Raw genomic sequence first — 26,148 nt, 5'->3', positions numbered from 1 at the left:
ATCGGGAAGGATTCCGTCTTTGGACACGACGTAGCCTAGGACTGTGAGCTGCCGTGCTGCAAAGTGGCACTTCTTCAGATTCAGCTGGAGGCAGGCGTTGGTCAAACGTGTCAGCAGTCGAGCACCATAACCACTAGACCGCCGAGGTAAGTTGAAGTTAACCTAGGGTCCTCGCCAGCTGACGCGAAAGTCGCGGGTTTGGTCCCGGTGGTTGTATATCGGTGGAGGCGAAATGCTAGAGTTCCGTGTACTTAGATTTAGGTGTACGTGAACGAAGCCAAGGTGGTCGAAATTTTTGGACCCCTCCACTACGGCGTGCCTCATTATCATACTGTGATCGCGGCGCGTAAAACCCCAGATGGTATTATTTTACCCACTTTTGGTTCCCAGTAGTATAACTCACTGCATCACCATCGTAACGCTGATGTCGTATTCATACGACATCAGCGTTACGTCACTAAAAGCATTATCCAATCTTCCATCGCTCGCTGTGCGTCGGCGCATTTCTTCACTTTGTCTCTACCATAAATTCTTTCACAGTTCCCACCTGCATGAACCATGTTACATCAAACCCGCAGCGCGTATATCGCTCAGGACAAGCCACCCACTGCAGGTTTCACTAATGCGTGCTCGAACATCAACATTTTCAGCATCATTTTTTCTCCGCACGGCAAAAGACTGGAACGACCTCCCTCCTGCCATTGTCGACTTAACATGTCCATCTTTATTTGCACAACACGTAACTGACCATATTCTGTCAAGTAGCCTCCGAGTATGATTTTGTTTTCAATAAAGTTTAAGTGTGTTAATTTATATGTATGTTTTGTAAAAATACGAAGAAATGTACAGAATTGTAACCCATGTATTACTTAATATATTTGTTATGTGGACATGTTTATCCCACCCCTTATGTAATACCCCCCCCCCCCCCCCCGGGGTCTTCAAGGTAAATAAACTGACTGACTGACTGAAGTGTGGCGCAGGCTTTCACCTTCAAGGGTCACAGGAACTGTAACACGCTGCCTAATTTCTTTCTTTTTTGGGGAACTTAAACGCAGAAATTTCGGTCTGTCTGTCTGTCTGTCACACGATTCAGCAACACGGCCAAGGTTTATGCACTTGCTGAGCACCCAGCCATCTTGAACTGGTAGCTGCGTTTATACTTGTGAACGATGTCGAGCAAAAAGCAAATATTACGCATATGTGAGGCGCAACATGAATAGTTAATTATTAGTTGGTGTGTTCCTTTACTAGAAAATACATAGATACCCAATTCTAATGACCCTAGTGTTTCTCAGACTGCGTCGAAAATGCTAATATTTCTTAGGCTGCGCTGAAACAGCGCAGAAGCTCCGTGTAAAAAAACAACCGCCGGAAGAAAGCTATTTTCTCAATCGATTATGTATGCCGACAGAACCATCTCCCCGTGCCTTTAAATATTAACTCTTGAAATGTTTCTATAATAAAATAAATATGAATATTGCTACGGCGAACGACGCAGATGAACATGTAATTGAAAGCGAACTGCCACGTGGACATTGTCTTAGATACCTCGTCAAACGCGAAAATTGACCGCCGGAGTGAACACGAGTGATACACAAAATCATCATCACGAGATGACGTCACCGTGTGACGTCATCATGGAGTAACGGATCGGCGTCACATCGCATGACGTGGTCACATGACATAGTCGCTTGGTCAACGGTGTGCTGATCACGGAGGCAGTGCACAACAAGGTTAGGAGCAGAAAGCTAGCAATGCCTCCGATCCTGGCGACAGCGCAAAATCACGTTAAGCGCAGAAAGCGCAGAATCCGAGCCTTGGTGTACGCATTTAAAAGTGGACGACATTACGGGGAGTATATGTATTATACTTACGTGCATGATAAATGTACGCCTAGTGGACAAAGGAATCCGTATATTAGAGCCCTGTACTTTAGGGCATGCCTACCGTCCGCAGAGTGTATTTGTTCCTGAGCGCAACATTTCAGAACCTAATAAACCTCTGAAAGGCACCTTGTTATCGTTTGCCATGATTACATTGTCAGTTTGCCTGGTGAGATTATTTTTTAATGGCGGCGAATACATTTACATAAATGAATATTGTGCCAAAACAACTTGACGCACGGTAGCCGTGCCGATAACATGGCTATAGAGATGTTCGTATTGCTTCACGAAGGCAAGGCTCATTCCTATGTTATTAGTGATCGTAAGTGTTAGTTACGGCTACATTGGTTGACCACGTATGCGAGTTTTCTGCGTCTTTATAATTAGCGTTCACTTAAGAGTAACTGCCCCTGGAGATACCGCCTTCGCCTTTAGAAGAGGGTAGCATTATTAAAAGAGGGTAGCAATATGACCTGGTTCCGTTCATTATCGAGAGGGCAAGTTCTAAGCGCTCGTTGATACATCTTTCGGTTTGACCGATTTAAATGTATCGTGCTCCGACTCAGCTTCCTACACGCAGAAGCTTCACATGGACTTTCAACTCTCCAACCCCGAATTCAAGGTACTTCACTCAACCGCCACCCACTCAACTCGTTTAATGTTGTTCAAGATTTTGTTGAGCATTTTTCTGCCCTGTTGAAGTCGTCGCGGGAGCTGCGCCGTAAGTTTGCTCTTGTGTGCTTGGCCATGGACATGGCCTTGAAGTCGCTGAAAACCGAATGACTGTCCAGGTGATTATGTTTTTCTGAGCTTGTAGAAGATATTTTGGACTACTGGCGCACCATTTTGTCTTTCTTGAGGAGTAATAAAGCCAAGGGAACGAATTGTGAGAAGCTCAAGAGTCTTATTTCATCGTGTGATGCGGTACACAACTTGCTCGTTAAGATGGTGTTTCTGAAGACCAATTCGTGTGCCGTGCTCACAATCATTAAGGAACTTGAGGCAGAGAGTACCCTGGCACACCAAATTTATCCCACACTGAGGGTTCATTTGCACGCACTCATCAGTCATTGGCGTGATCCAACCGAGGTCTTCGCATGAGATGTCACAAGTCTGTTCGTCCTGCTTGACGAGAATGACCGCTTAACGACTGTCGCAGACATTCACGATACTACGCTGCTATAGCCGAAGAGTGGAGACAGATATTTGAGACGAACCTGCGCGATCAACTCCAGAACAGCAAAGAATCATTTTGGTACTGTGATCAAATTGTGAATCCGAATGTGAAGCATGCGCTGCCCTGCGCGTTTCAAACCTATGGGCCTAATTTTCGATTAGTGCCTCTTGAAACTAACGGCATGAACCAGCTCCTGAATGTTTTTGCGAATTACCAGTGCTATGAAATATGTAACATTGTTGAACCTCTGTCGTGTTGGAGATTTCACAATTTCCAGTAGGCAGTGCTTTCTCGCTGCGCGCTGCGTTTTCTGGCGCTTCCTGTTTCTAGCGCTAACGTTTAAAGGGCATTTTCAAAGCTGAGAGTCGTCGAAAGAAATAAGCGCGCTTCCATCACGGACAGCAACCTCGCAAAGTATGGTCGCGCCGTTTACAATAATGTTTAAGCTAAGGTTGTACACGCACAAATAAAGGTGTTTTGTGTTCGTGTATTTCGCTTGTGCATATATGTTTTTGTGTATTCAAACCTTCTATAAAAATAAAATGTGCTTGTGTGTTTTGATGTTTTAGTATTCAGTTATGAATTCGGGGTTTTGAGAATAATGCAAGACTCCGAATTTCGGAAAATTGGGGATTTACGAGAAATGAACTGCGATAAACGCCGAATTTCTTTCAAAAATATGTACTCTGATAAGCACCCGCCGATTGTCAACGAATATAAACACCGACAACACGGAGCCCTAACCATATCTAAGTAACTAAAAGAACGAAAGAAAAGCTTGATAATCAAGTGTAGAAACTCCCTGGGACCACTTGTACACAACGTAGGCGTGCACACGGATGGGGGAAAGCGGTTTCCCCCCCTCAATCACCTAAAAGGGTAGCCACAAACTTTGCCCCATACATTTGGGTAGTTAGACGTGGTCGACATTTCTAAAACAGCCTGCTTATGGCTACGCAGGTTTTTGACGATAATGGCGGCCGAAAGCCATTGATGCTGCATTCCAACAATTGTTTACTTCCCATCTTTACCTTAGGAACGCCAGGGACCAAGGGCAGGCCATCCTGAGGAGCACGTCATCGCGCCATTTGCATTTTTTTTTCATCCATTGTAAAGCATGTTGTCTTTTGGGCTGGACCATAATATCATGGAGATACCACAACGTCGTAACCTGAAATAAAATTCCCTGTTTGTATTGGGTTGATTGAACACCTGATAGGCTTTGGAGACATATAAAATATATTATTACCGAGGAAACTGAAAAGAAGACGTAGAAAAAAGTCACAGTTTCGCCGCAAGGGCGGACCAATGAATGCGATAGCAAGAAAAGCGGCCCGTGATGGACGCGCTGCTACGCTGCACAAACATCTGGCCCCCGGCAGCAGCTATACTCGCGGACAACTTTTCTTGGCAATGAAGTGAAGGTTACAGAGCCACAATGCACGTATCCTACCGCTAATGAATGTAGTCCCATAATTGCGTCCGTATTTTCTGCGTGAGATATATAAAATACTCCTTCATTTTCTACATGCAGCTTTTCGAGACGGAACGCAGCGCTTACAAGCGAGGTATATGTATTTCGTTTACTTTACACGTTGTCACTTTGCGTTTTTGAGTGCATGAAAAAGTCGCGCCTTTTACCCGTACTTTAGACGCTAAGCAGCGTTTGCCTCGAAATGCAACGCGAGCCATCACTTTCCACGGCGTTACGAGACGAGCGACAAACCGGACTACTTCGCGTAGCAGTACATGTGCGGACGCTCCGCCGCGTAGCTTTCCCTTAATTGCAAAGTTCTCGGCATGTACACCGCGCGAGCAGACAGCGGAAGTGCAAGGTTCACCCTGCGCAAATATTAGAAGAAGCGAGCGAGCTGGCCCACGACCTTTAAATGCGCCCGTTTAGGGAGCCTTCATGTGCGCGCCTCCGTGTCTCCGACGGAGGCACGGAGGCGCGCACATGAAGGCTCCCTACGCCCGTTGCGCTCTCCTAGCGCCATCTCGCTGGTAATGAAGAAACGCTTATAAGCGCCTGCCGTCTCTGAGTCCTGCCAGCGGTAAAGGGTGTGTATATAACGCTCGCCGTTAGCTACCTGAATGATCTGCTCTTTGTGGCGTAATGGCTAACGCCACGCGCTGGAGAGCGAGAGGTTGCTGGTTCGATGCCGCGCTTCGGAAGCATTTTTCTGAATTAATTTTCTTAGGTCTTTTAAAATATATACATACTTATTCATATACGGTGACGGTGACGGCGGTGACGGGGATGGCAAAAATCAGTTGATACTGTCCATATAATTGCTATCGCAATAAAAGGAAGAGAAAAGAAATTTCAGGAGCCCTTGTGCTACCGGGAAAATTGCGATAAGCAAAGCTTTTCTCTTCGGGCTTCAAGGCACCAACTGCCTCAAAGTCTTCTTCAAGTGTGCTTTCTTTTGCAAGTCTTGAATCCTTGAAGTCTTATTAAATTTAATGTTCATCAAGTCTGCTTAAGTCTTGAAGCGTTAAAATCTTCTTTATGGCAGCCTTCTTTAGGTCTACCTCATTCGGCGAGTCTTGAATCCTTAAAATCTTCTTCAAGGCAGACTTCTCTTCAAGTCTGCCTTCGTTTGCAAGCCTTGAAGCTCTCAAGTCTTTCTCAGCGCAATGGCTGCCTTGAAGAGGACAAGAGCACTTGTAGAAACGTTCCCTCCAGCGACATCCCGCGTCCGAGGATTTTTCATATATGCATTAGGTAATACAGCAGAACCTCGTTAATGCGCTCTTAAGAAAAAGAAACGAGAAAAAAACATAGCATCCGGAAAATCGTATAAATGGAATTCGCTAAAACATCGCGCAGATTGTCTTCATAAAAATATCGCGAACTTTGGCACCGGGAAATCGTACGAAGTGGGAACGCATCACCGAGGTTCTACTCATAATGACTCAGCACGTCGTTGTTCGCCCTTTTACCATCATCGTCTATGTTCTATACCGTCCCAAAGGCAACCAACTAGGATAGAAAGGCAGAAGGAAAAGATAACACTGCTACGCTCACACGGAATTTGTGCGGAATGTGCAGCATTCTGCTGTTGCTAATAGATGTTGCACGAGAATAGCGCTAGCAGAATGAATATGAAGACAACTGCGCTCTAGCAAGGCTTTTATCAGTTGCATGCGTATATTTGTTCTATGCTCTCTCAATGGTGCACTGAAAGAACGAAAATTTAGAAAAGCACTAGCCAGATCTCGGATGGTTTTGTGTACGTGCAGTAAAACGTAATCTAGCCGCGCATGCGCACAGGCATGCTGCGTGGCCACTAGGCTGCGCTCGTGGTGTTGGAAGACGCAGCAAGGGACGCAGTTCCCCGCCTTCGTACTAAAGAGGCATCGGGATAGTACTTCCGAGTTGTTGAATGTAAGCCTCTGCACAGTTCATACCAGAACACGCGAATATGGCCGACGAAAAAAAAGACGGAAGAATTTGCTCTGAAGGGCAACCTCAAAAGTCATCAGCTGACGCATAGATATGAACAGCCGTTTTGTTGTCGCTACTGTGGGGCTAAGTTCACGCGAAACACAAATATGAAAAGGCACAGCAACAAACACCACCCAGGAGACCGTCAACGCCAGAACGGAGTTGCAAAATAACTAACCCGCGAAGAAAATGTGAAGATGCCTCGACGTCGGTGCTATACGCTTTTCTCGCCACTGCAGCACCTCAGCTTGTATGAACACTTCCTAAATAATCACTAACCTCGTGACAAACACAAACGTGCTAATTTTAGTCTTTCCGACTACAGATGAAGAAATAGCTGATCAAAACATTTACGCTTGTAATCACGAGGAATCGCATGCGTATCTTGTGATCGGTCTCCTCGCAATACACGTGCACCGTCTTCCAGGTATTTTAGCACGAAAGTGCTTTATGCCGGGGTCCACGAAGACTTTCACGATGTATTTCCGTCACGGAAGTACGCCAGCAAAATACGCGCCGTCAAATGGCAAAGAAAAAAAAACTATGAAAAAGTTTCGTTGACGGGAGTCGAACCCATGACCTCTCGGTCCGCGACGATGGCTCGGTGGCGTTTAGCCCACTGAGCTACCGCCAAACACACTGCGGAGGCTACATTAACGCGCGTTTTATCTTTCACACTTTCCTCTCACAGTGCTCTTGGATTGATGAATGGATGCTATGACCGTCCCCTTTATAACGGCGCGGTGACATCTGTGCCAGCAGGCTCGAAAAAAAAAACAACAAGAAAAAAAACGCGCCGTTGCTACAACCGTCCCATTCGGCGTGTAGTTTAATTTCGTCAACGCTTTAGCACACCTTGAGGTGGCAGCTTTAGCCCGACCCTCGCTCATAGCATCCATCCGTATAAAAAATAGCTCTCCGACGCTCGCTTGGCGGTCGCACCACGTTTTCTGCTCGCCCTGTGAGACGTAACGGACAGGCTAGAGGGAAGACACGATGCGCGCAGCGTTTTCTTCGCATTTCACGACGCTTTGAAGGAGTGCCTACCGAGTATCAGTGTTTATTATGGGCTCGTTGATGCCATCTTTGCGCGAGATTCACCATATGCGGTGTCCACGTATATGTTAAGAAGTTCAGCTACCGCAGGTATTAAATCATGATCATGGGCGTTAGTCGTCGGTACTGAGATGTGCCACAACGTGAGTGCGTACACTGTACAAGCTCTCATATACCAATGCACTATGAACAATGAACTACTTCCTTGACGAAACCTTTCACTTTCGTGTTATACCGGTTCCCATAACGGAGGGATCAGCCATCTTTTTTTAGTGTTGTTTATCATCACCATTCTGTGCCCTTTGGATAGGAATAATCTCTCCGAGGCTCCGCAAAGGCCGCAATTCGTTGGCAATTGGCTGTTCATGATTGTCAATGCAGCGTTCGACTGTTGTTTATGCGCTGTTTTGATTATCATTGTTGAGTCATGTGATTTTTGCCAGAAAATAAGTCCCGTTGCGGCCACGCCATACCGGAGTTCTGCGCATGCGCAGCGCAGTTCTTTCTCCGCCGCCCCTCTCCCATTTATCTTGCTACTTCGGGGATGAACCCCCCCCTAAAAAAGCCATGCCCCCCCCCCCTAAAAACGCTTTTAAATGCGAAGCATTTCTTAGCGATCCTTTGGCACTTTGAGCGTATCTATCTATCTATCTATCTATCTATCTATCTATCTATCTATCTATCTATCTATCTATCTATCTATCTATCTATCTATCTATCTATCTATCTATCTATCTATCTATCTATCTACGTCTGGGTGTTCTCATGATCGCCCCCTTGGCGTAGACCAAAATTGGCATGGGAGGACAAGAGGAACTGACGAATATGACTGTCTGGTCATGACATGACTAACATGAAAGACCTGTCGCGTACGTCGTGAAACCCCTTTCCTCCAGACACGAGCGGCACTTACCCGTTTACCACTGGCCGCGGTGTACGGGTATGCTCCACAGGTGATTGACAGTTCATATCTACCCAGGAACGGCGAGAACAGACATTGGTAACTTAAATGCGTGAGCGTTAAGAAAAACGGACATCGGTTGCGTTCACCCGATGAACAGAAAGAATTAAAATTAGGATCTCAGCCTGAATCGAACCCAAGCAATCTGCGTGGCAATCGGGCATTCTACCACAGAGCCACGCCAGGTCTATGAAGTGGTTTGGAAGAACAGCCTCGGCAGGCGTAATGTCGATGCAACGTCAATTGTGGTTGTGGTTCTGGATATTTAATTTTGCAAGAAAGCAATAAACACTACATGATACTCCTACGATCCAGGCGTCATATCAGATTAACGTCGGTGGTTCCAGTGTTGGCTCCGCTTTTATAGAAGTCTAATACACATTACATTTGTATTCCTATGATTCAGCAAGCTATATTGAAGCATTGCACGACCCCGGAGGAATACATTAAAGAAAGTTATGTATGATATTCACATTATCGTACCGTCAAGTGCACTTAGTCCGCCAGAACGACACACTGTCCTCTTCATTTCTTACGAGGCTGGGCGATGGTCTCATGCTGGCCGAGGATGATGCCAGATTTACTGATAGCCGCTTTGTACATTAGGCTCCGTAGGCCACATACGCCCAGGTAGTCTACGAATACGACAAGCGCCATCCACAGATGTTGGTCTATATAGCACTATCCAGGCCTGCCAGCCTCGGCGGCCTATATGGACAGACAATTTGTTGTCGAAATGACCGACGCGCTCACAATTTTCAACACCTGTATTATACCTCCTACTTCACTACACATGGACCCCTCGTCACCGCGATCACGACTGGATCCGATGACAAGTCATGACCAGCTGCTGGTGTGCTCACTTGTCACGGTGATGATCAGTGAACACTGATGATCAGTGATCATCAAGAACTTTCAACAACCTCTTCAACATATGCGTACAGGTTCGTGAAGTGTGCGTGCGTCGTCCATGGTAAGAGACAAGTATAAGCACTACATATCAGCTTACCGCTTCTGGTGTAGGTAATGCCCACGTTGCCCTTTGCAGCTTTACCCAACTTTAAGCAACTGGTTATATAACACATATGCGGTTCTTCAACATATATTTGTGCGTATAGGATCTATGCAAATCTCTAGCGTCATTTTGTAACATTTCGCTCAGTAAAAAATTACGCCACAGTCACCTTCCCGTCGTATGCTTCGCATAACATCGACTTCCACGGTACGTGGGAACTCGCAAATTTTTATTCTCGAGTAGTCTGTGCCTCGTAACTGCTCCGGCACGTAGGCGCTGCCCATCATACAAGCTCAATTCTAAGAAAACTTTATTTGTGATAGCTGCCGAGATATATTCATGTATGCGACCACGCCTTCACTCTGTGGTTGTGGCATTGCGCTCCTGAGATAGAGGTCGCGGGTTCGATGCGGGCCGCGGTGTTCGCATCCTAGTGCGCAGTGCATTACAGCACGAACTTTCCCTTATATATCAGCGCTTGATGAACATACTTCAGGTGGAAAAAAATCACATCCGCAGGCAGTCCTGCAGAGTATGGCGTGCCTAAAATTCCTTGATCGTGTTTGTTTCCACCGTGACGCAACTCTGGCAATTTAAAATAAATTTCTCAAAACCTCCTTCTTGGTGTTTACCGTGAGTTCACTGTCTCTTGGGAATCAATGTCTTTGAAAGTGAGAAGTTTTTGTTTATGTAAATGAGTATTGTGCCAAACTAACCTTACGAATGAAATACATGCGCGTGAATAACAGAAATATAGAGGAGCGTACATGGCGCTCCAAAAGGAAAAGCGACATCCTTCGTCATTAGTGATTGTACGTGTCAGTAACATTACTTTAGGCAGATATATGGATAGTTATATTTTGCATTGGCATTAACGGGGGAAGTGATCATGAATTCCTCGTTTTTTTACATTTGAGACAGGGTCATTTAAGGAAGTATATATCGTAGAAATCAAAACGCTATTTCGTTAACCTCGCACCCCCATTAAAAATTGTAGCCCACGTCGAGGTAACCACTGCTGAATATTTCGCACGGCCCATAAGCCATTAAGTTTGTTGAAGTTGCCGAAAACCTTTCGCTTCCAATCGCGTAGACTATGCGGACGTGTCTGTGCACCAGTAGAGCTACGCAATTAGGCTCACTGGCATAACGTCCGGTTGAGAGCAGAAAGTAAATGACTTCGAATACGTCTAAAATGGCTCTAAAGCTCGACCTCACAAAGTCAATCGTGAACGTTTTGGGAACATCATATGAAAGATGATATATTGATTATATATTGATTATCATGATATATGAATCTTATACATTGAGTACTACTACTTTTGGTAATAGCTTTGTATACGTTGTGATAGATTTGCTTAGGTGCTTCGTTCTGTCACTGCTGCTGTACGCGTGACGACCAGAGCTTGATCAAGCTTTTTGACAATTCCCGCGTCCACCATTGCTTCTGTAAATGTAATAGGTGTCCGTCTGCAAAACGTGTATGAGCCAGAGGATTTGGGCAAGCCCCACTTCAAAATACTAGTCTAATAAAGTGTCGAGGAACGGAGAATGCGGCAAAGATGCGCTTGCTGCTCTAATGGTTCCTGGAAATCGTGCCGCAACGTCAAGCGCGCGCGACAAGCCACGGAGGATTACACATGTCGCCGCTCAATGGTGAACTTTATTGTATAATATACAATATAGTTGGGTTTTAAATGCTAAAATAACAATATGGTTATTAGGCACGCCGAAGTGGAGGGCTACCGAAATTTCGGCTATAACGTTTTCTTTAACGCGCGCTGACATCGCACAGAACACGGTCATCTACCAATTTGCCTTCACCTTTCGAAATGCCACTGCCAAGGCCGGTGTCGAACCCCCGACTTTCGGGTAAGTAGCCGAGCGCCGTCACCGTAGTACCACCGTGGCGGACCAACATTAAAGGAGAATACGCTGAATTAAAAGGGAACGCTCTGTGCGTTGTGCCTTTCTGTAGATTTCGTCTAAATTCAGTGTAACACCTGTGCCGTGTGCTACATAGCTTAGCTGTTCATCCACGCTCACAGATTGGAGTGGCTCCATATTAAAACAAGTGAGCAAACAACGGGGCCCTGAGCTCTAAACCTTTACGTAGTATTTTCCTTTGTTGTCCAGGCAGCGTTCCTAATTCAAGGCACTTAAATGGAAAATTTAGAAACAGCTTGAAGAGCTTACTTTACAACACACATTACTTTACACATTACACTCATTACTCTAGAACACACAAAAGAGAGGGAAATATTCGTGCGGTGATTCTAATTAAAAAAAAAAAACACGACTTCTTGGTGAGAACAACGAGGGTCGTACGCCTCACGGTGTCCCAAGTAATTTATATTGCACAATTATACTTAGAGTAATTCACTTAGAACTCAGGTATTTTGTTGGGGTGCAGTTTTGCAACGAAATATCTGATTTAAATGCGGTTTGCGGCACAACATTCCGGAAAGAACAAAATTTCACGACCGAGCCACATTTTGGAAGGGCAACGCAGAAACCAATTATAAATAAGAGAAAAAAAAAACGAAAAACCACTAAGGCTTTACAAGCATGGATGCTTTGCGCCTGCAAAACGTTGTTAAAAACTGAGTGACATGTGGCATACCAAACGTGATTAGTAAAGATATGTGACAATTATAATGGCAACATCGCAACATCGTGCGCTGTAGCCGCTGTTACGGCGGTGGTTTCGGCGTACCGCGTTAGGTGGTCAACAGCGACGATGGCCCAGCGGTTACCAGCCGACGTCAGAGGAAGTGGTCCATAAAAATCGACGCCCACGCGCCCAAACGGACAGTTAGGGGAAGGTAATGGTTGTAGATCGGCTGGACACACGTATGTTGAAGGTTTTCGGCGTTGGCAATCGAGGCGGGAGCGAACGAACTTCAGCACGTAACGGTACATCCCTCGCCAGAAGTATCGTTGTCGAACGCGGTGGTAAGCTTTGGATACCCCATAGTGCGCGCATTGCGGATCATAGTGGAAGGACTCGCATATATCAGAACGCAGATTGTGGGGTATCGCAAGTAGCCACTGGCGGCCGTCGGCGTTGTAATTGCGTCGGTAAAGTAGGTCGTCACGAATGGAGAAAGGGTGGGCTTGATGAGCCAATACGCGAGTGGATGGTGTTGCCAACGGACCAGTGAGCAAGTCGATCAGCGAGGCGCTCGATTTATCTTTGCGCTATTCGACAGCGATGGTGTGAACTTCGATGGAAGAAACAGCAATGTAAGATACTGAGCAGGGGTCATTGTCGTCAGACAAGCGGGAGCGCGAGAAGGCATTGGCGTTAGCATGCTAGCGTCCGTTGCGGTACAGAACACGGATAAGGACAGTTGGAGGCAGGCGAAGTGCCCAACGTGCGAGACGGCCTGAGGGATCCTTCAATGACGACAGCCTGCGTAGTGCATGATTGTCGGAGATGACATCAAATGGGCGACCATAGAAATAAGGTCCGAAGTTTGTAACGGCCCAGATGTACGCCAGGCACTCCTTTGCCGTGACGGTGTAATTGGTCTCGGGTCTAGAAAGCGCACGGCTTGCGTATGCCACGACATATTCGGGGAACCCTGGTTTGCGCTGTAGAAGAACAGCGCCGAGGCCAACACCGCTGGCCTCTGTATGTACCTCCGTTAGGGCCGTAGGGTCGTAGTGGCGTAGTATGGGTGGAGACGTCAAAAAACGACGGAGCTTTGCGAACGCATCGTCGCAGTCGGTCGGCCATGAATTTAGGGGCCCGTTACTTCCAAGGAGCTTCGACAGCCGTGATATGATGGTGGCAAAGTTTCGTATGAAGCGTCGAAATTTTGAACACAGTCATACGAAACTGCGAACTTCTTTGGCGGACGTAGGTTTGGGAAATTCGGCCACGGCACGAAGCTTGGCCGGATCGGGAAGCATTCTGTCCGTGGACATGACGCAGCCTATAATTGTCAGCTGTCGTGCTGCAACGCGGCACTTCTTCAGATTCAGATGGAGGCAGACGTTGGTCAAACGTGTCAGCAGTCGAGCACCATAACCACCAGACCACCAGAGCGGGTTGAAGTTAAGCTAGCGGTCCCCAGCAGCCGACCCAAAAGTCGCGGGTTTGGTCCCGGTGGTTGTATTTCGGTGGAGGCGAAATGCTAGAGTTCCGTGTACTTATATTTAGGTGTACGTGAAAGAAGCCAAGTTGGTCGAAATTTTCGGACCCCTCCACTACGATGTGCTTCATAATCATACCGTGATCGCGGCGCGTAAAACCCCAGGTAATATTATTTTACCCACTGGTGGTACCCAATAGTATAACTCATCGCATCACCAAGAGTGGCGCAGACTTTCACCTTCAAGTTTCACAGGAACTGTAACACGCTGTCTAATTTCTTTCTTTTTTGGGAGGAGCTTAAGCGCGGAAATTTTCGGTCTGTCTGTGTGTCTGTCTGTCACACGATTAAGCAACACGGTTAAAGTTTAAGCACTTGCTGAACGCCCAGCCATCTTGAACAGGTAGCTGCGTTTGTACTTGTGAGCATTGTCGATCAAAAAGCAAATATTACGCATATCTGAGGCGCAATATCAATAGGTAAGTATTTGGTGGTGTGTTCATTTACTAGAAAATACATTGATGCGCAATTCTGAAGACCTTAAGACCTTAGTGTTTCCTAGGCTGCACTGAAACGGCGCAGAAACGCCGTGCAGAAAAAAAGAAACTGCCGGCAGAAGACTATTTTCTCAGATGATTATGTATGCGGACAGAACCATCTCCCCATACATTTAAATATTAACTCTTGCAATGTTTACATAATAAAATAAAAAATTGGCCGCGTATCTGCGTGCTTCGCTGCCAATGTCGTGTAAAGACGATAGAAGAGGCGCTGTGTGAGATATGGACGCCATCTGGCAATGTGTCGGGAAACATGAGGGCTGTGTTGCGTGCTGGTAGTCCCGGCGCAGCAGCAGGCGAAGACCGGCGGTGACCAACGCGACCGGCGGTGACCAACGCAACCGGCGGGGACGCCAGCCAGCCCGAAAACGCGGTTTGGCGCGAAGCGCTGAAGCAGAGAAACGTCCGCACTCAACGAGTACTCTCCACACACTCTTTTATTTACACGTCGCCTGGGTAAAACAGGAACGCCAGAGCGGCGCCCACAACCGGCAGCCTGAAGGCCGCCCACAACGCTGCTTTTTCATTTTTGAAATATTTTTTTTTCACCTTCTTGGCCTTCTCAAAACTAAAGTTTTTCAACACCAACCCATGGCATTCGTACAGTGCAATACAGAACCGAAACCGAAACACAACAATGAGCTCGTGCGAAGGGCACGGAGGAAGGCAAATTTCAGCGCAGTCGCATTTTCAGCTTTGTTGAAACAGCGCTCACTAGACGACGACGAAGTAAAAGAAGGCACAGGACAGGCAGCGCCTGTCCTGTGCCTTCTTTTACTTCGTCGTCGTCTAGTGAGCGCTGTTTCAACAAAGATGAACGCATACCAACTCGCTCAAGCTTCCATTCTTATGCATTTTCAGCGCAGCTTAAGAAACTAGGGTCCCTAAAATTACGTATGTATGCATTTTCTATTAAAGGAACACGCCACCTAATACTTACCTAGTGATGTTGCACCTCAGATATGCATGATATTTACTTTTTGATCGACAACGTTCACAAGTATGAACAGCCGTACCAGTTTAAGACGGCTGGCCCTTGGGCAAGTGGTTCAACTTTGGCCGAGTGGCTGAATCGAGGGACGTGCCGACAAACAGAAAGACAGACAGACAGAAAGACAGACCAAAATTTCTGCGTTTAAGTTCCCCAAGAAAGACTATCGTCTTTAATAAGGATATTGTTACGACGAACCAAGTAGATGAAGATGTCACTCACAGCGAGCAGCCACGTATACACTGTAATTAATTCAGACAAAAGCCTTAGATGCCTCATGAAACGCAAAAATGGACGCCGGCGTGAACACGAGTGATACACAAAATCACCATCACGAGATGACGTCGCCATATGATGCCATCATGAAGTAACAAATCGGCGTCACATCGCATGACGTGATCACATGACATAGTCGCTTTTTTAAAATGGGCTGATCACGGAGGCAGTGCAAGACCAGGTTAGGAGCAGAAAGCTTGGAATGCCTCCGATCCTCGAGGCAGTGCAAAATCACGTTAGGTGCAGAAAGCGCAGAATGGAAGCCGTGCTGTACGCATTTAAAGGTGAACGAAATTACGGGGCGTACGTGTACCTATACTTAATTGCATGGTAAATGTACCCCTAGTGGACGAAGTGCATCCGTATATTAGAGCCCTGTACTATAGAGCATGCCTACAATACACAGAGTGTATTTCTTTTCTGAACGCAAGATTTCAGAACCTAATAAATTTCTGAAAAGCACCTTGTTATCGTTTGCCATGATTTCATTGTCGTTTTGCCTGACGAGATTATTTTTTAATGGCGATAAATACTATTATATAAATGAATATTGTGCCAAAACAACTTGGCGCATGGTAGCCGTGCCAATAATATGGCTATAGAGATATTCGTATTGTCTTCACGAAGGAAAGGCTCATTCCTATGTCATTAGTGATCGTAAGTGTTAGTTACGGTTACAATGGTTGGCCACATATACGACTTCTATGCGTTTTTATAATTAGCGTTCACTTAAGAGTTACTGCTCCTGCAGGTACCGCCTTCGCCTTTAAAAGAGGGTAGCATTGAAGAAGTGTGTTTCAGTGAATGCTAACAGGTATTTCAATACCTCTAGTAGCTCTAATAATGATCTCTGTAATAATTTGCGATTAACCTTTCGAAAATTATCGAAAACATTTTGCAGAAGATGGCGTATCTAGGCATAGTAGCGCTTGATGTCTAATGCATTTCATTAGTTGTAACCAAGTTCTACATTGACTACACGTATGTATTTAATGAATATTATTTTCTGAGCGAGTAACTGCTACTCTCTCACCCCTCCAAATGACCTTGCATACGTCTCCTGAGTGAGCTAATTATAATGAATAAGGAAAAAGAAATTATAAATACGCACACCGTGGATTTTATTTCTGCAAAGTTTGTAAAATGTAGTCGTTTTCTTCACAGTTGTTTATCTAAAGGGGTAGACTAACCTACTATTACTCTTTCAGACTTAGTCTCAAAGAGAAACAGTAAGTTAGCCTGTCCCTTGGCTAATAAATGTTGCACATATGTAACGCTACAAGACACAGCATAAAAATCACTGTACATAAAACAGCAACAGCTTGGTCAAGCATTCAATACCAGTATATGACCCTATCTGTAATCGCCTTATTTCTATCAGTATAAAAGGCCACCCTCTATCTTTAGTGGATGATAGGACCTTGGAACATGACCAGGACGAAAAGAATTTTATAGCAGATTCCACGAGGTTCTCCAACAAACACCGAAGAAGAATGGTCTATGTATCCAAGGTTACTGCAACACAAAATTCGGCAAACAAGAAACTCCAGGCCTTGGAGTTCAATCTGCATGTGGATCTTGGCAATGATTCCGGCAATCACACGGTCAGCCTTTGTTTCACCAACAAGCGGTTTTATATGCACCTGTTCCTGCAAGATTCCTGCGGTTTCATATGTGCCTGTTCCTGCAGGAAAAGGAAATTCGGGAGCCCTTGTGCAATCGGCAGAATGGGGGTAAGCAAAGCTTGAGTCTGCATGCTTCAAGGCAGCAAGTGCCTCGAAGTCTTCTACAAGTCTGCCTTCTCTTGCAAGTCTTGAAGCCTTGAAGTCTTCTTCAAGTCTGCTTTCTTTACAAGTCTTGAAGCCTTAAAGTCTGCTTCAAGGCAGTCTTGAAGACTGCATTGTTGTGCAAGTCTTGAAGCCTTAAAATCTTCTTCAAGGCAGACTTCTCTTCAAATCTTCCTTCGTTGGTAAGTCTTGAAGCTTTCAAATCTTTCTCAAGGCGATGGCTACCTTGAAGAAGACAGACCTCTTGTCGAAACGTTGGCGCCAGCTATATCCCCTGTTCCAGGATTTTTTATATATTCATTAGAGGGACACAAAAGGCAAATAATTTATGTCAGAATGAAAGCTCAATGTATGACAACTTCTAAAACAGCAATATTATCAACAGCAGTGCCCTACTTCCGAAAAATTAAGCTAAATGTATCACATTATGAGCGCCACGAGTGGGACATTTTCGAAGTGATCCCGATGACGTATGAGAGTCTGCCTACAAAAAATCACTAGCAATTAATCTAACAGCAATAAAAAAGAACCTTCTGTGCATCAAAAGACGTAATAAAACGCTGTTTGTTTGTTTCCGTTTGATTCATGGAAAAAAGAACCTCTGTGGCGTTGCCATGGGGAACGGCGCGCGTGCTTCAAAAGTTCCGTTTTCGCCGAACTGGGCTTCGCGCAGCGCCCTGCTTCACTCACGCGGTCGCGTCTCAGTAGTACTTTCGGGATCGCGTACTGCCGCGTGTGTTTTGCGCGCTCGTGAAAGTCGCTCTGACAGAAAGTTCGACAATATTACGCATGAAACTACGCCGGCACTACGAGCCCTCAGCAGCATACCGCGTTCATCGAGGCTAAGTCGCTGAATTGGTGCCCAGCGTCGCGAGCCAATATCTCGTTGTCAAGTTCTCCGTCCACATCCATTGCGGCGATTGCGGCAAGCTTTGATGGCTTCGATGGCCGTTGTTGCTGCTGTGGGTCCCACTACTTTCGCTCTGCTGCTACTAATATCGGCGGCCGTGCAGTAAAGGCGGGCAACATTGGGCACGGCAGCAGTGACGTATGAAAGTCTGATTTCAGGCGGGTGATTTGAAGTGCGCTAACGCGATGCGGACCGTGAAACGTGATTTTATTTCAAAATAAGCACTTCCTTGGCATAAAAATTGCACTACGAGATTCATGGACCGCTATTTCAATAATCAACGTCGACTTTATATTTGCCTTTAGTGTCCCTTTATTACAGCAGAACCCCGTGAATGCGCTTCTGAGACAAAAAAAAAAAAAACGAGGTGACATAACAGTATCCGGAAAAACGTACAAACCGAATTCACGAAAATATCGCGCAGTTTCGCTTCATAACAATATCGCGAACGTTGGCAACAGAAAATTGTACGAAACGGGAGCGCATCAGCGAGGTTCTACTCATAATGACTCAGCACATCAATCTGCGCCCTCTTTCCATTGTTGTCTATGTCTCATATCGTGACAGAGTCGACCACCTGGGATAAAAAGCCAGAAGGAAAAGATACTACTACTATGCCCACACGGAAGGTTATTTTCGCGGAATGTGGAGCATAATGCTGTTGCTAAGTCACGTTGCACGAGAATAGCGCTAGCAGAATAATTATGAACACAACGGCGTTCCGGCAAGGTTTTTATCAGCCGCATGCGTATATTTGTTCTATATTCTCGCAATGATACACTGAAAGAATGAAAATTTGGAAGACAACATGCCGGATCTTGGATGGTTTTTCGCACGTGAAGAAAACCGTAACCTAGCCGCGCATGCGGACAGCTATGTTGCGTGGCCGCTAGGCTGCGGTCGTGGTGCTGGAACGCACAATTCCCCGCGTTCATGCTGAAGAAGCATCGGGATAGTAGTACCTAGGTGTTGAATGTAAGCATCTGCACTGTTCATACGAGAACACACCAATATGGCCGACGAAGAAAAAGAGGGAAGAAGGCCAGACAATATTTGGAGACCTTATTTAGAGGACAGCTCCAACGAAGTGCCGGAAACAAACCAGGCACTCACGGCTCAGGGAATCAACAGATGGGTTTCTTACGAACATTTCTTCCTGATTATCTCGCGGAAGGGCACACTCTAGAAAGCATATCAACCATCATTGTGGCTTTGTTGCTTCGGCTCTTTGAAAGATAGTGATCTCGTGAATTGCATGAAACTAGGGCACACGAACGCCTATGTGCGAGTGCAGCTACCAGACACCCAAAGCAAGGATTACGGTCGCCTCTATTTATTTTTACGGCTTCTTGCCCTTCGTCTCTTGTCTTCACGTCTCTTCACACCTCTAAATCTAAAGCTGCGCTGGAGGCTTCACATGTGCGCGAATTCTGTGACAGCAGGACAACACCTACACCATGAATGTGCCTCCAGCGTTAAAATAGAATAGAAGCGAATACAGCGAGGAAACGAGCGAAGCGACCATGTGCTCGGTAATCAAGGTTGCGTACACAAGCAGTAATCAACGTTCTCTTGGTATCCTCGGCGCCTAAGTGACAGCGATGCCTTGTTTGTCTAACAATTTCTTAGATTACGTTTTTCTGACTAATTGCTCTCGGCCGTCATTTTATATTTATCGCCACTGCATCATGCTATCTCTTCACATGCTGTTCAGATCATGCTAACAGACGAGGGAAAGGTTTCAATTCTTCTCCACTTAGCGACCCATTGGAATGATATTGAGTGCAATAGTGCTTGATTTTGCAGCCATGGCGCAGCTCCCGAACGGGCGGGAAACTATTTGTGTGCAGGGAAATCATGATATCATATAAATGGTTAGTTCGCGAAGTCCTCTGGTGTAGCTTCATTTTTTCTCTAAACGGCGAACTTTTTTTTAATCATTCCAGGTGATTCTTCGTTATACACACAGATTATCACACCTATTATCGTCTTCTGCTCTCTGCGATAGTGTTCCATTTATTGCCTTGTACTCATTATGTTTCGTTTAAATTTGTACCACCCGCCGCGGTGGTCTAGTGGCTATGGTGCTAGACTGCTGACCCGACGGTCGCGGGTTCGAATACTGGCCGCGGCAGCCGCATTTTAAATCGAGGCGAAAATGCTTGAGGCCCGTGTAACTAGGTTTAGGTGCACGTTAATGAACCCCAGGTGGTCGAAAGTTCCGGAGCCCTCCACTAAGACGTCGTTAAACCTCAACAATGAAATGAACTGAATTTGTACCGTGCTTGCTTCGTTACCCAATGCTGTCACGTGGTTGTGAGGTTGAAGAAGGCAGCAGTCGGCGAGATTAAGACGAAACTCTTTATTTCGGTGAATTTGTGACCGGGGAACGAAAAGCAAGACACGAAATACACGGTTTACACTGACAGCAGCGAACGCTTCGCCTGTCGATTATCTGATCATCCGCGGAGGGTGTCGTCTTTTATAAAGCAGTTATCGAACCTTCCAGCGTTATCGCTGGCGCTTACGGAAGCTATAGAATGAACTTCACTGTTCGCGTCCTTATGCAGGCTCAGGCATTTATATCGTGCTTTCCTTTAAGCCTTAATATAATTTCTGTTCGCGTCCTGCGTGTAATGTTAACACAGTGATCTGAAATAATCGCGAAGCTTCTCGCGCATTGCGGCGCGGTCTTTGCCGAGCGTTGGTAGCAGTTTTTATAGTCGAAACACAAATACACCCAAATAAAATTTATAAACGTGCGTGGGAATACTGATACTCAAATGATAGATTACGCTACCACCATAGTTCATTGCCGTAAGTCATAGCCCACAGGGTCTCATACCTCCTTTTCATGTTTAGTTGCTTTTTACTAGGAAGAGCGCATAATAAAGGCATAGGCGTCCGCAGGGTTCTGTTATAGAAGGAGGGGGGGGGGGGGGGCTAGGTGTTACCGCAGCGGCCCCGGCACTCTGCATCTTGTTACAGCGGAGCGGAGATTAAAAAAAAAGCTTCGTGAAGGATACAAAAGGGAAAGTATTGGTCTTCGGCCTTCCGGGAATAAGGGTGGGAATTAAGCAGTTGTTGAAATGCGCCGTTGGGGGTCCTCAGACGTCATTATCGTAAAAAACTTGCTTGACCATAGCCATGCACCTTAAAGTATGACGGTGCAGAACCGGCGGAGTAAAAAAAAGTCGGCTGATCCCACGTACAGTGGGAATCGATGTTATGCGAAGCATGCGCGGGATGGTGAGTTTGGCGTAATTTTTCGCGTTGAGCGAAACGTTATGGAATGGCGCTAGAGAAATCTGGAAGTGGTATACACACATTTATATGTTGAAGAGTCGCATATGTATTATATACCCAGTTTACAGTTGCGTAATGATGCCAACAGCAACATGAGTGTTACCAACACCAGACGCGGTAAGCTGATATGTAGTGCTTATATTCTTCAACACTGAATAACGCGAATTCTAACAGGACCAAGAAGGAACACAGATGCACAGGACAGGCGTTACTCGCAAATAAGCTTCATTCAGGAAAGTTTCGCTAGATATATTACACAGACTAGTGGCACGCGCTGGCGCATTGTACGCACGTTACAGTCACCGTTAGTTATGCTTATATTGGGCCATTATGGCGGAGAACGCACGCACCTTTGTTTATATGTAGAAGGGATTCTTGACAGTTCTTGAACAAGGTCATCATCACCGTGATCAGTGAGCACCAGCAGCTGGACCAGACGTGTTTATCGGATCCGTTCGTGACCGCGGCTACGAGGAGCCTAAGTGAAGTGAAGTGCGAGGTATAGTACAGGTGGTGGAAATCCTGGATGCCTCTTAGGATGAAATGATCTATAATGCCTCCTGTCCTGGAGGTGGCAGCGAGGTCTTTTGATGCCCTGTCAACATCGAAGACGTCTATCACGCATTATAAGGGCCAGACGTTGTTGGGCCTTGATTAATCAATGTTGATGTCACCGGCAATGATGAGAGGCCTGGTTCTCTCAGCAGGTTTATTGTTGGAAGCATTGAGTCTGGTTTTCGTGTAATCCACGTGGTCCACGTTGTCGACCACGTGGTCCGCGGCGAGTGATGGTAGTTGAGCGTCTTCCAGGGGTGTTCTGTCTTCAGCTTCCTCAGTTTCCTTGCGTCCGCTGCGGTGGTGTAGCGGTTAAGGTGCTCGGCTGCTCACCCGAAGGTCGCGGGTTCGATCCTAGTCGCGGTGGTCGCATTTCGATGGAGGCAAAATGCTAGATGCCCATGTACAGTGCAAATTTGGTACATGGTAAAGAATTCCAGATGGTCAAAATTTCCGGAGCCCTTCGCTACGGCGTCTCTCACAATCATGTCGTGGTTTTGGGACATAAAACCCTAACAATTATTATTACTATCACTTTGCTTGCATGTCAATTTGTGTGGTCGCGGTTACTCTGCTGGTTGAGACTCACCTGTGGCACACACCCGCATAATATGAACTCTGGTATACGGGTATGTGGCACACGTGACTGAGAGAAAGGGTTTAACGATGTACGCGACAGGTATTTTGCGTTATTCATGTCATAACTAGTTAATCGTGCTCATCATACACTGATTCCCTGCTATGCCAATTTTGGTATATGACAAGCTATGGAGACGGCCATGAGAGCGCCCAGACGTAAGCGGCTAGATAGATAGATAGATAGATAGATAGATAGATAGATAGATAGATAGATAGATAGATAGAGATAGATAGATAGATACGTAGATAGAAACGGCCAAAGTGCATGAGGTTTTGCTAAGAAATGCTTCGCATTTAATAGGGGTGGACTTGGCGCCATATTCGGGTGATCGGAGGGGGACCTGTTTCGCCCACGCCCACTCTGTGTGCATGCCTATTGTTGAATCTAGCGCGGGAAAACGTTGGCGGGAAACGCCATGCCGCGCACAATACGCGCGAAGAAGCGGGCGTAAGGCGGGGCTGCTCGAGAGCACGCAAAAAAAAGAAGGAAGAAGTGTTGAACCAGGGCAACACGGGTGTCGGCCTCTTCTCTGTCGCTATATTATTGGTGCCGAAAACCCGGGAGAAGGCCGACATCCTACGTACCGTACCGAGGATGGACAAGCTACGTAGGCATCGAGGCGCCCTTCGCGGTGCCACTACCCGACTCCTGTCTGAGGCCACCGAGATCCTCCTGCAAGGCACAGTACCGTCTTCCGCCGACTTGCAGGAGCTCATCGACGGGCTTCGTGACAAAGACACAGCTCTTGCCGAACTGGACAAGCAGATCGCCGACGCCCTTGACGGTGAGGAGTTCGACGAGGAAATTATGGGCGCTCTGGATTACCACGAGAAGATCGTGAAATCCATCAGTAGGCTTCGGTCCGCGATGAACGCGCGTGCAGCGGTTGGTTCTACCGTCACCGAAACCAACCAGCCGAGGCATGCGGGTACAGTTGACGGCGCCAGCAGCTCCATGGGAGCTGCCCACTCGGAGACCATCGGCCAAGACCTCGCCGATCCCACTAGACCACGAGCACCGGGTTTGCGAGTCGCGTTGCCGAAACTTCAAGTTCCCGTCTTCAACGGCGAGAACCGTGAGTGGCAGGGGTTCTGGGAGCACCACGAGGCGACCATTCACACGCACCCCGATCTCACCGGTATCGAGAAGTTCAAGTACTTGAAGACGTACTTGGCCGGCGCTACGAAGCGGGCCATTGAAGGAATAAGCCTTACCGAAGCGAACTACAACATCGCCGTCAAGGTGCTCACCGAAAGGTTCGGGCGAAAGGACCTTCTCATCGACGACCACATCGACAGCCTCCTTGCCATCGAACCAATCGAGACATCGTCGCAAGTAGCAAGGCTGCGTGACCTGTACGACAAATACAGTTCAGGACCGGCTGTTGGAAAGTCTTGGCATGCCGTCTTCAGAGTACGCGGTTGTTTTGCACCGGGTGCTGATGCGCTCATTGCCAGAGGACTTGGCGATCCAGTACCGAAAGCGCACAAAGACCGGCACAGACGCCGCGGACTCTGCAGTCCAATCGAGAGACGAGCAAGTCAAGGCAATCTTGAAGTTCCTTCAAGTGGACGTCGAAAGTAGAGAGGAGAGTCGAGCGTCACGCGAGAAGGCCACTTCAGGGAGACCGTCGACGAACCGCAAGTCTGCGGACGCCTCATCACCGCCAGATCTACCGTCCGCTCTAGCCCTGACAGCACGGTCATCATCGCCAGGTGCCACTTCAAGGCCTGCACAGACAATATGTCCCCTCTGCGGCATCTCAGGCCACTTGACGCGTGATTGCCGGGCCGCGCTATCCGCAGAAGAAAAGCACCAGCGCCTTTCCAGCAATAGCTGCTGCTTCAGGTGCGGGAAGCCAGGGCACATTGCTCGCAATTGCCGAACCGCAGCCTGGCTTAAGTGCGACCGATGCTCAGGACGCCACATTTCTGCTCTGTGCGACATCTGGGGCCGACGAGGATCCGACAGTCCACAACCGACTGGAGCTGAAAACCGAGAGGTGGCCACACAGCGAGAAAAGCGCGTAACAACGGCTCCTGCTAGCAGCACGCGTTCGTCATCGGTGTTGCTGCAAACAGCCACAGTGTGGGCATCCGGAACCCGTGGCTCTGTGCCAGTGCGACTGCTGCTTGACACCGGCAGCCAAAGAACGTTCATCCGAAAGGACTTGTCGCAGCAGCTTTGCCTGCCTTCCACTGGATATGAAGAGATGGATGTCTATACATTCGGTGGGTCAAAGCACCCACGACATTACCAGTGCCGAAGGGTGAACGTCACGCTCTGTGGACGTATTAAGCCAATCGTCGTCGATCTTGAAGCTCTGGAGGTGCCAGAGGTCTGCACAGTAAAGGGTCCAGCTTTAGAGCCAAACGTTATCAATATGATGAGTGACCGCAATCTGACCTTTGCTGACGAAGTTCAAGGGGACCAACCTCAAGACTCTACGATAAGCGTTTTGATCGGTTCAGACCACTACTGGAAGGTAGTGACCGGACGCGTCGAGCGCTTCACCGACAATCTGTGTGCAGTTGAGACCATATTTGGTTGGGTCATTCAAGGAATGTGCGCTGAAGTCTACCATCCTTCGACACCGCATAACATCAGTACAACTGCCTTGTTCCTGGCTTGTTCCGACGACTGGCGCACTGACGTCCGACCTGGAGACGTATCAGAGATGTGGCGCTTGGACGCCATCAGTATAACTGACGGACAAGAAGACGACGTCAGCAAGCAGCCAGCGCTCGTCCACTTTCGTAGTACAATACACAAGAGCGCAGGACGCTGCGTAGTTCCGCTCATAAGTAAGACGCCAGGTCTCACGTCTTGTACTAACCGAAGTGTGGCTGAAACCAGGCTCAAGCGTCAGCTTCAGCGGTTCGAACATGACCCAGAAGTTCTGAAGGAGTACCATGCCAACACCAGCGAGTGCTTTGATGAAGGCCATGCAGAGCGAGTAGTGCTGTCTGCACACCTTGGACAGACCGTCTACTACATGCCTCATCATGCGGTAGTCCGACGTGAGGCCGTGCCTACAAAGGTCCGCGCCGTGTTCGATGCCTCATCCCACGAATACGGTGAACCGTCTTTGGACGACATGCTCGATAAAGGCATCGATTGGGAGGAGCCTCTACCACTGGACGTCGAGGACTTGTGGAAGAAGACGGCCTCGGAACATCCTCAGCTTTCTGGCCTTCGCATTCCACGTTGCCTTTAACTGACATCTCAAGATCAGGGAGGCGTGACAGTAGATGACCGCCCTGTAACGCAACTCTGCGTGGAACCCGCAGAAGCACGGGCGCTGACACGATCGCACCTCCCAACCAGCAAGCACGTTGAGGGGCTGCCAGCAAGAAGTTGCGACTCTTGGCATGGTTCCACCATGCACGACTCGCGAAGGCGTGTGAAACACAAGGAGCTTTTCCGACTGTGGAAACAAAGAAAGAAGGCTTGCGCCTCGAGCGCTCCGATCGCTGC

At 47.2% G+C, this 26,148-nt stretch overlaps 1 protein-coding gene across 1 annotated transcript; it reads left to right on the top strand.

Moving 5' to 3' along the window:
• The first annotated feature begins 23,625 nt into the window (after positions 1-23,625).
• LOC119405741 (uncharacterized) lies at positions 23,626-25,888 on the top strand. The gene is made up of 2 exons (XM_037672577.1): positions 23,626-23,913; positions 24,146-25,888. The coding sequence occupies exons 1-2, from the start codon at positions 23,626-23,628 to the stop codon at positions 25,886-25,888; spliced, it is 2,031 nt and encodes a 676-aa protein (XP_037528505.1).
• Positions 25,889-26,148: the final 260 nt, after the last annotated feature.

The sequence above is a fragment of the Rhipicephalus sanguineus genome, chromosome 9 (assembly GCF_013339695.2).
Source record: "Rhipicephalus sanguineus isolate Rsan-2018 chromosome 9, BIME_Rsan_1.4, whole genome shotgun sequence".
Classification (NCBI taxonomy): Eukaryota; Metazoa; Arthropoda; class Arachnida; order Ixodida; family Ixodidae; genus Rhipicephalus; species Rhipicephalus sanguineus.
This window is presented reverse-complemented; position numbering and strand designations above follow the sequence as displayed.

What these genes read in the sequence shown, in the direction of transcription:
- LOC119405741 (XM_037672577.1), top strand. Translation starts at nt 23,626, where the DNA reads ATGGGAGCTGCCCACTCGGAGACCATCGGCCAAGACCTCGCCGATCCC. An exon ending in ACTACAACATCGCCGTCAAG is followed by an intron (nt 23,914 to 24,145) that starts GTGCTCACCGAA and finishes TTGGCGATCCAG; the next exon opens with TACCGAAAGCGCACAAAGAC.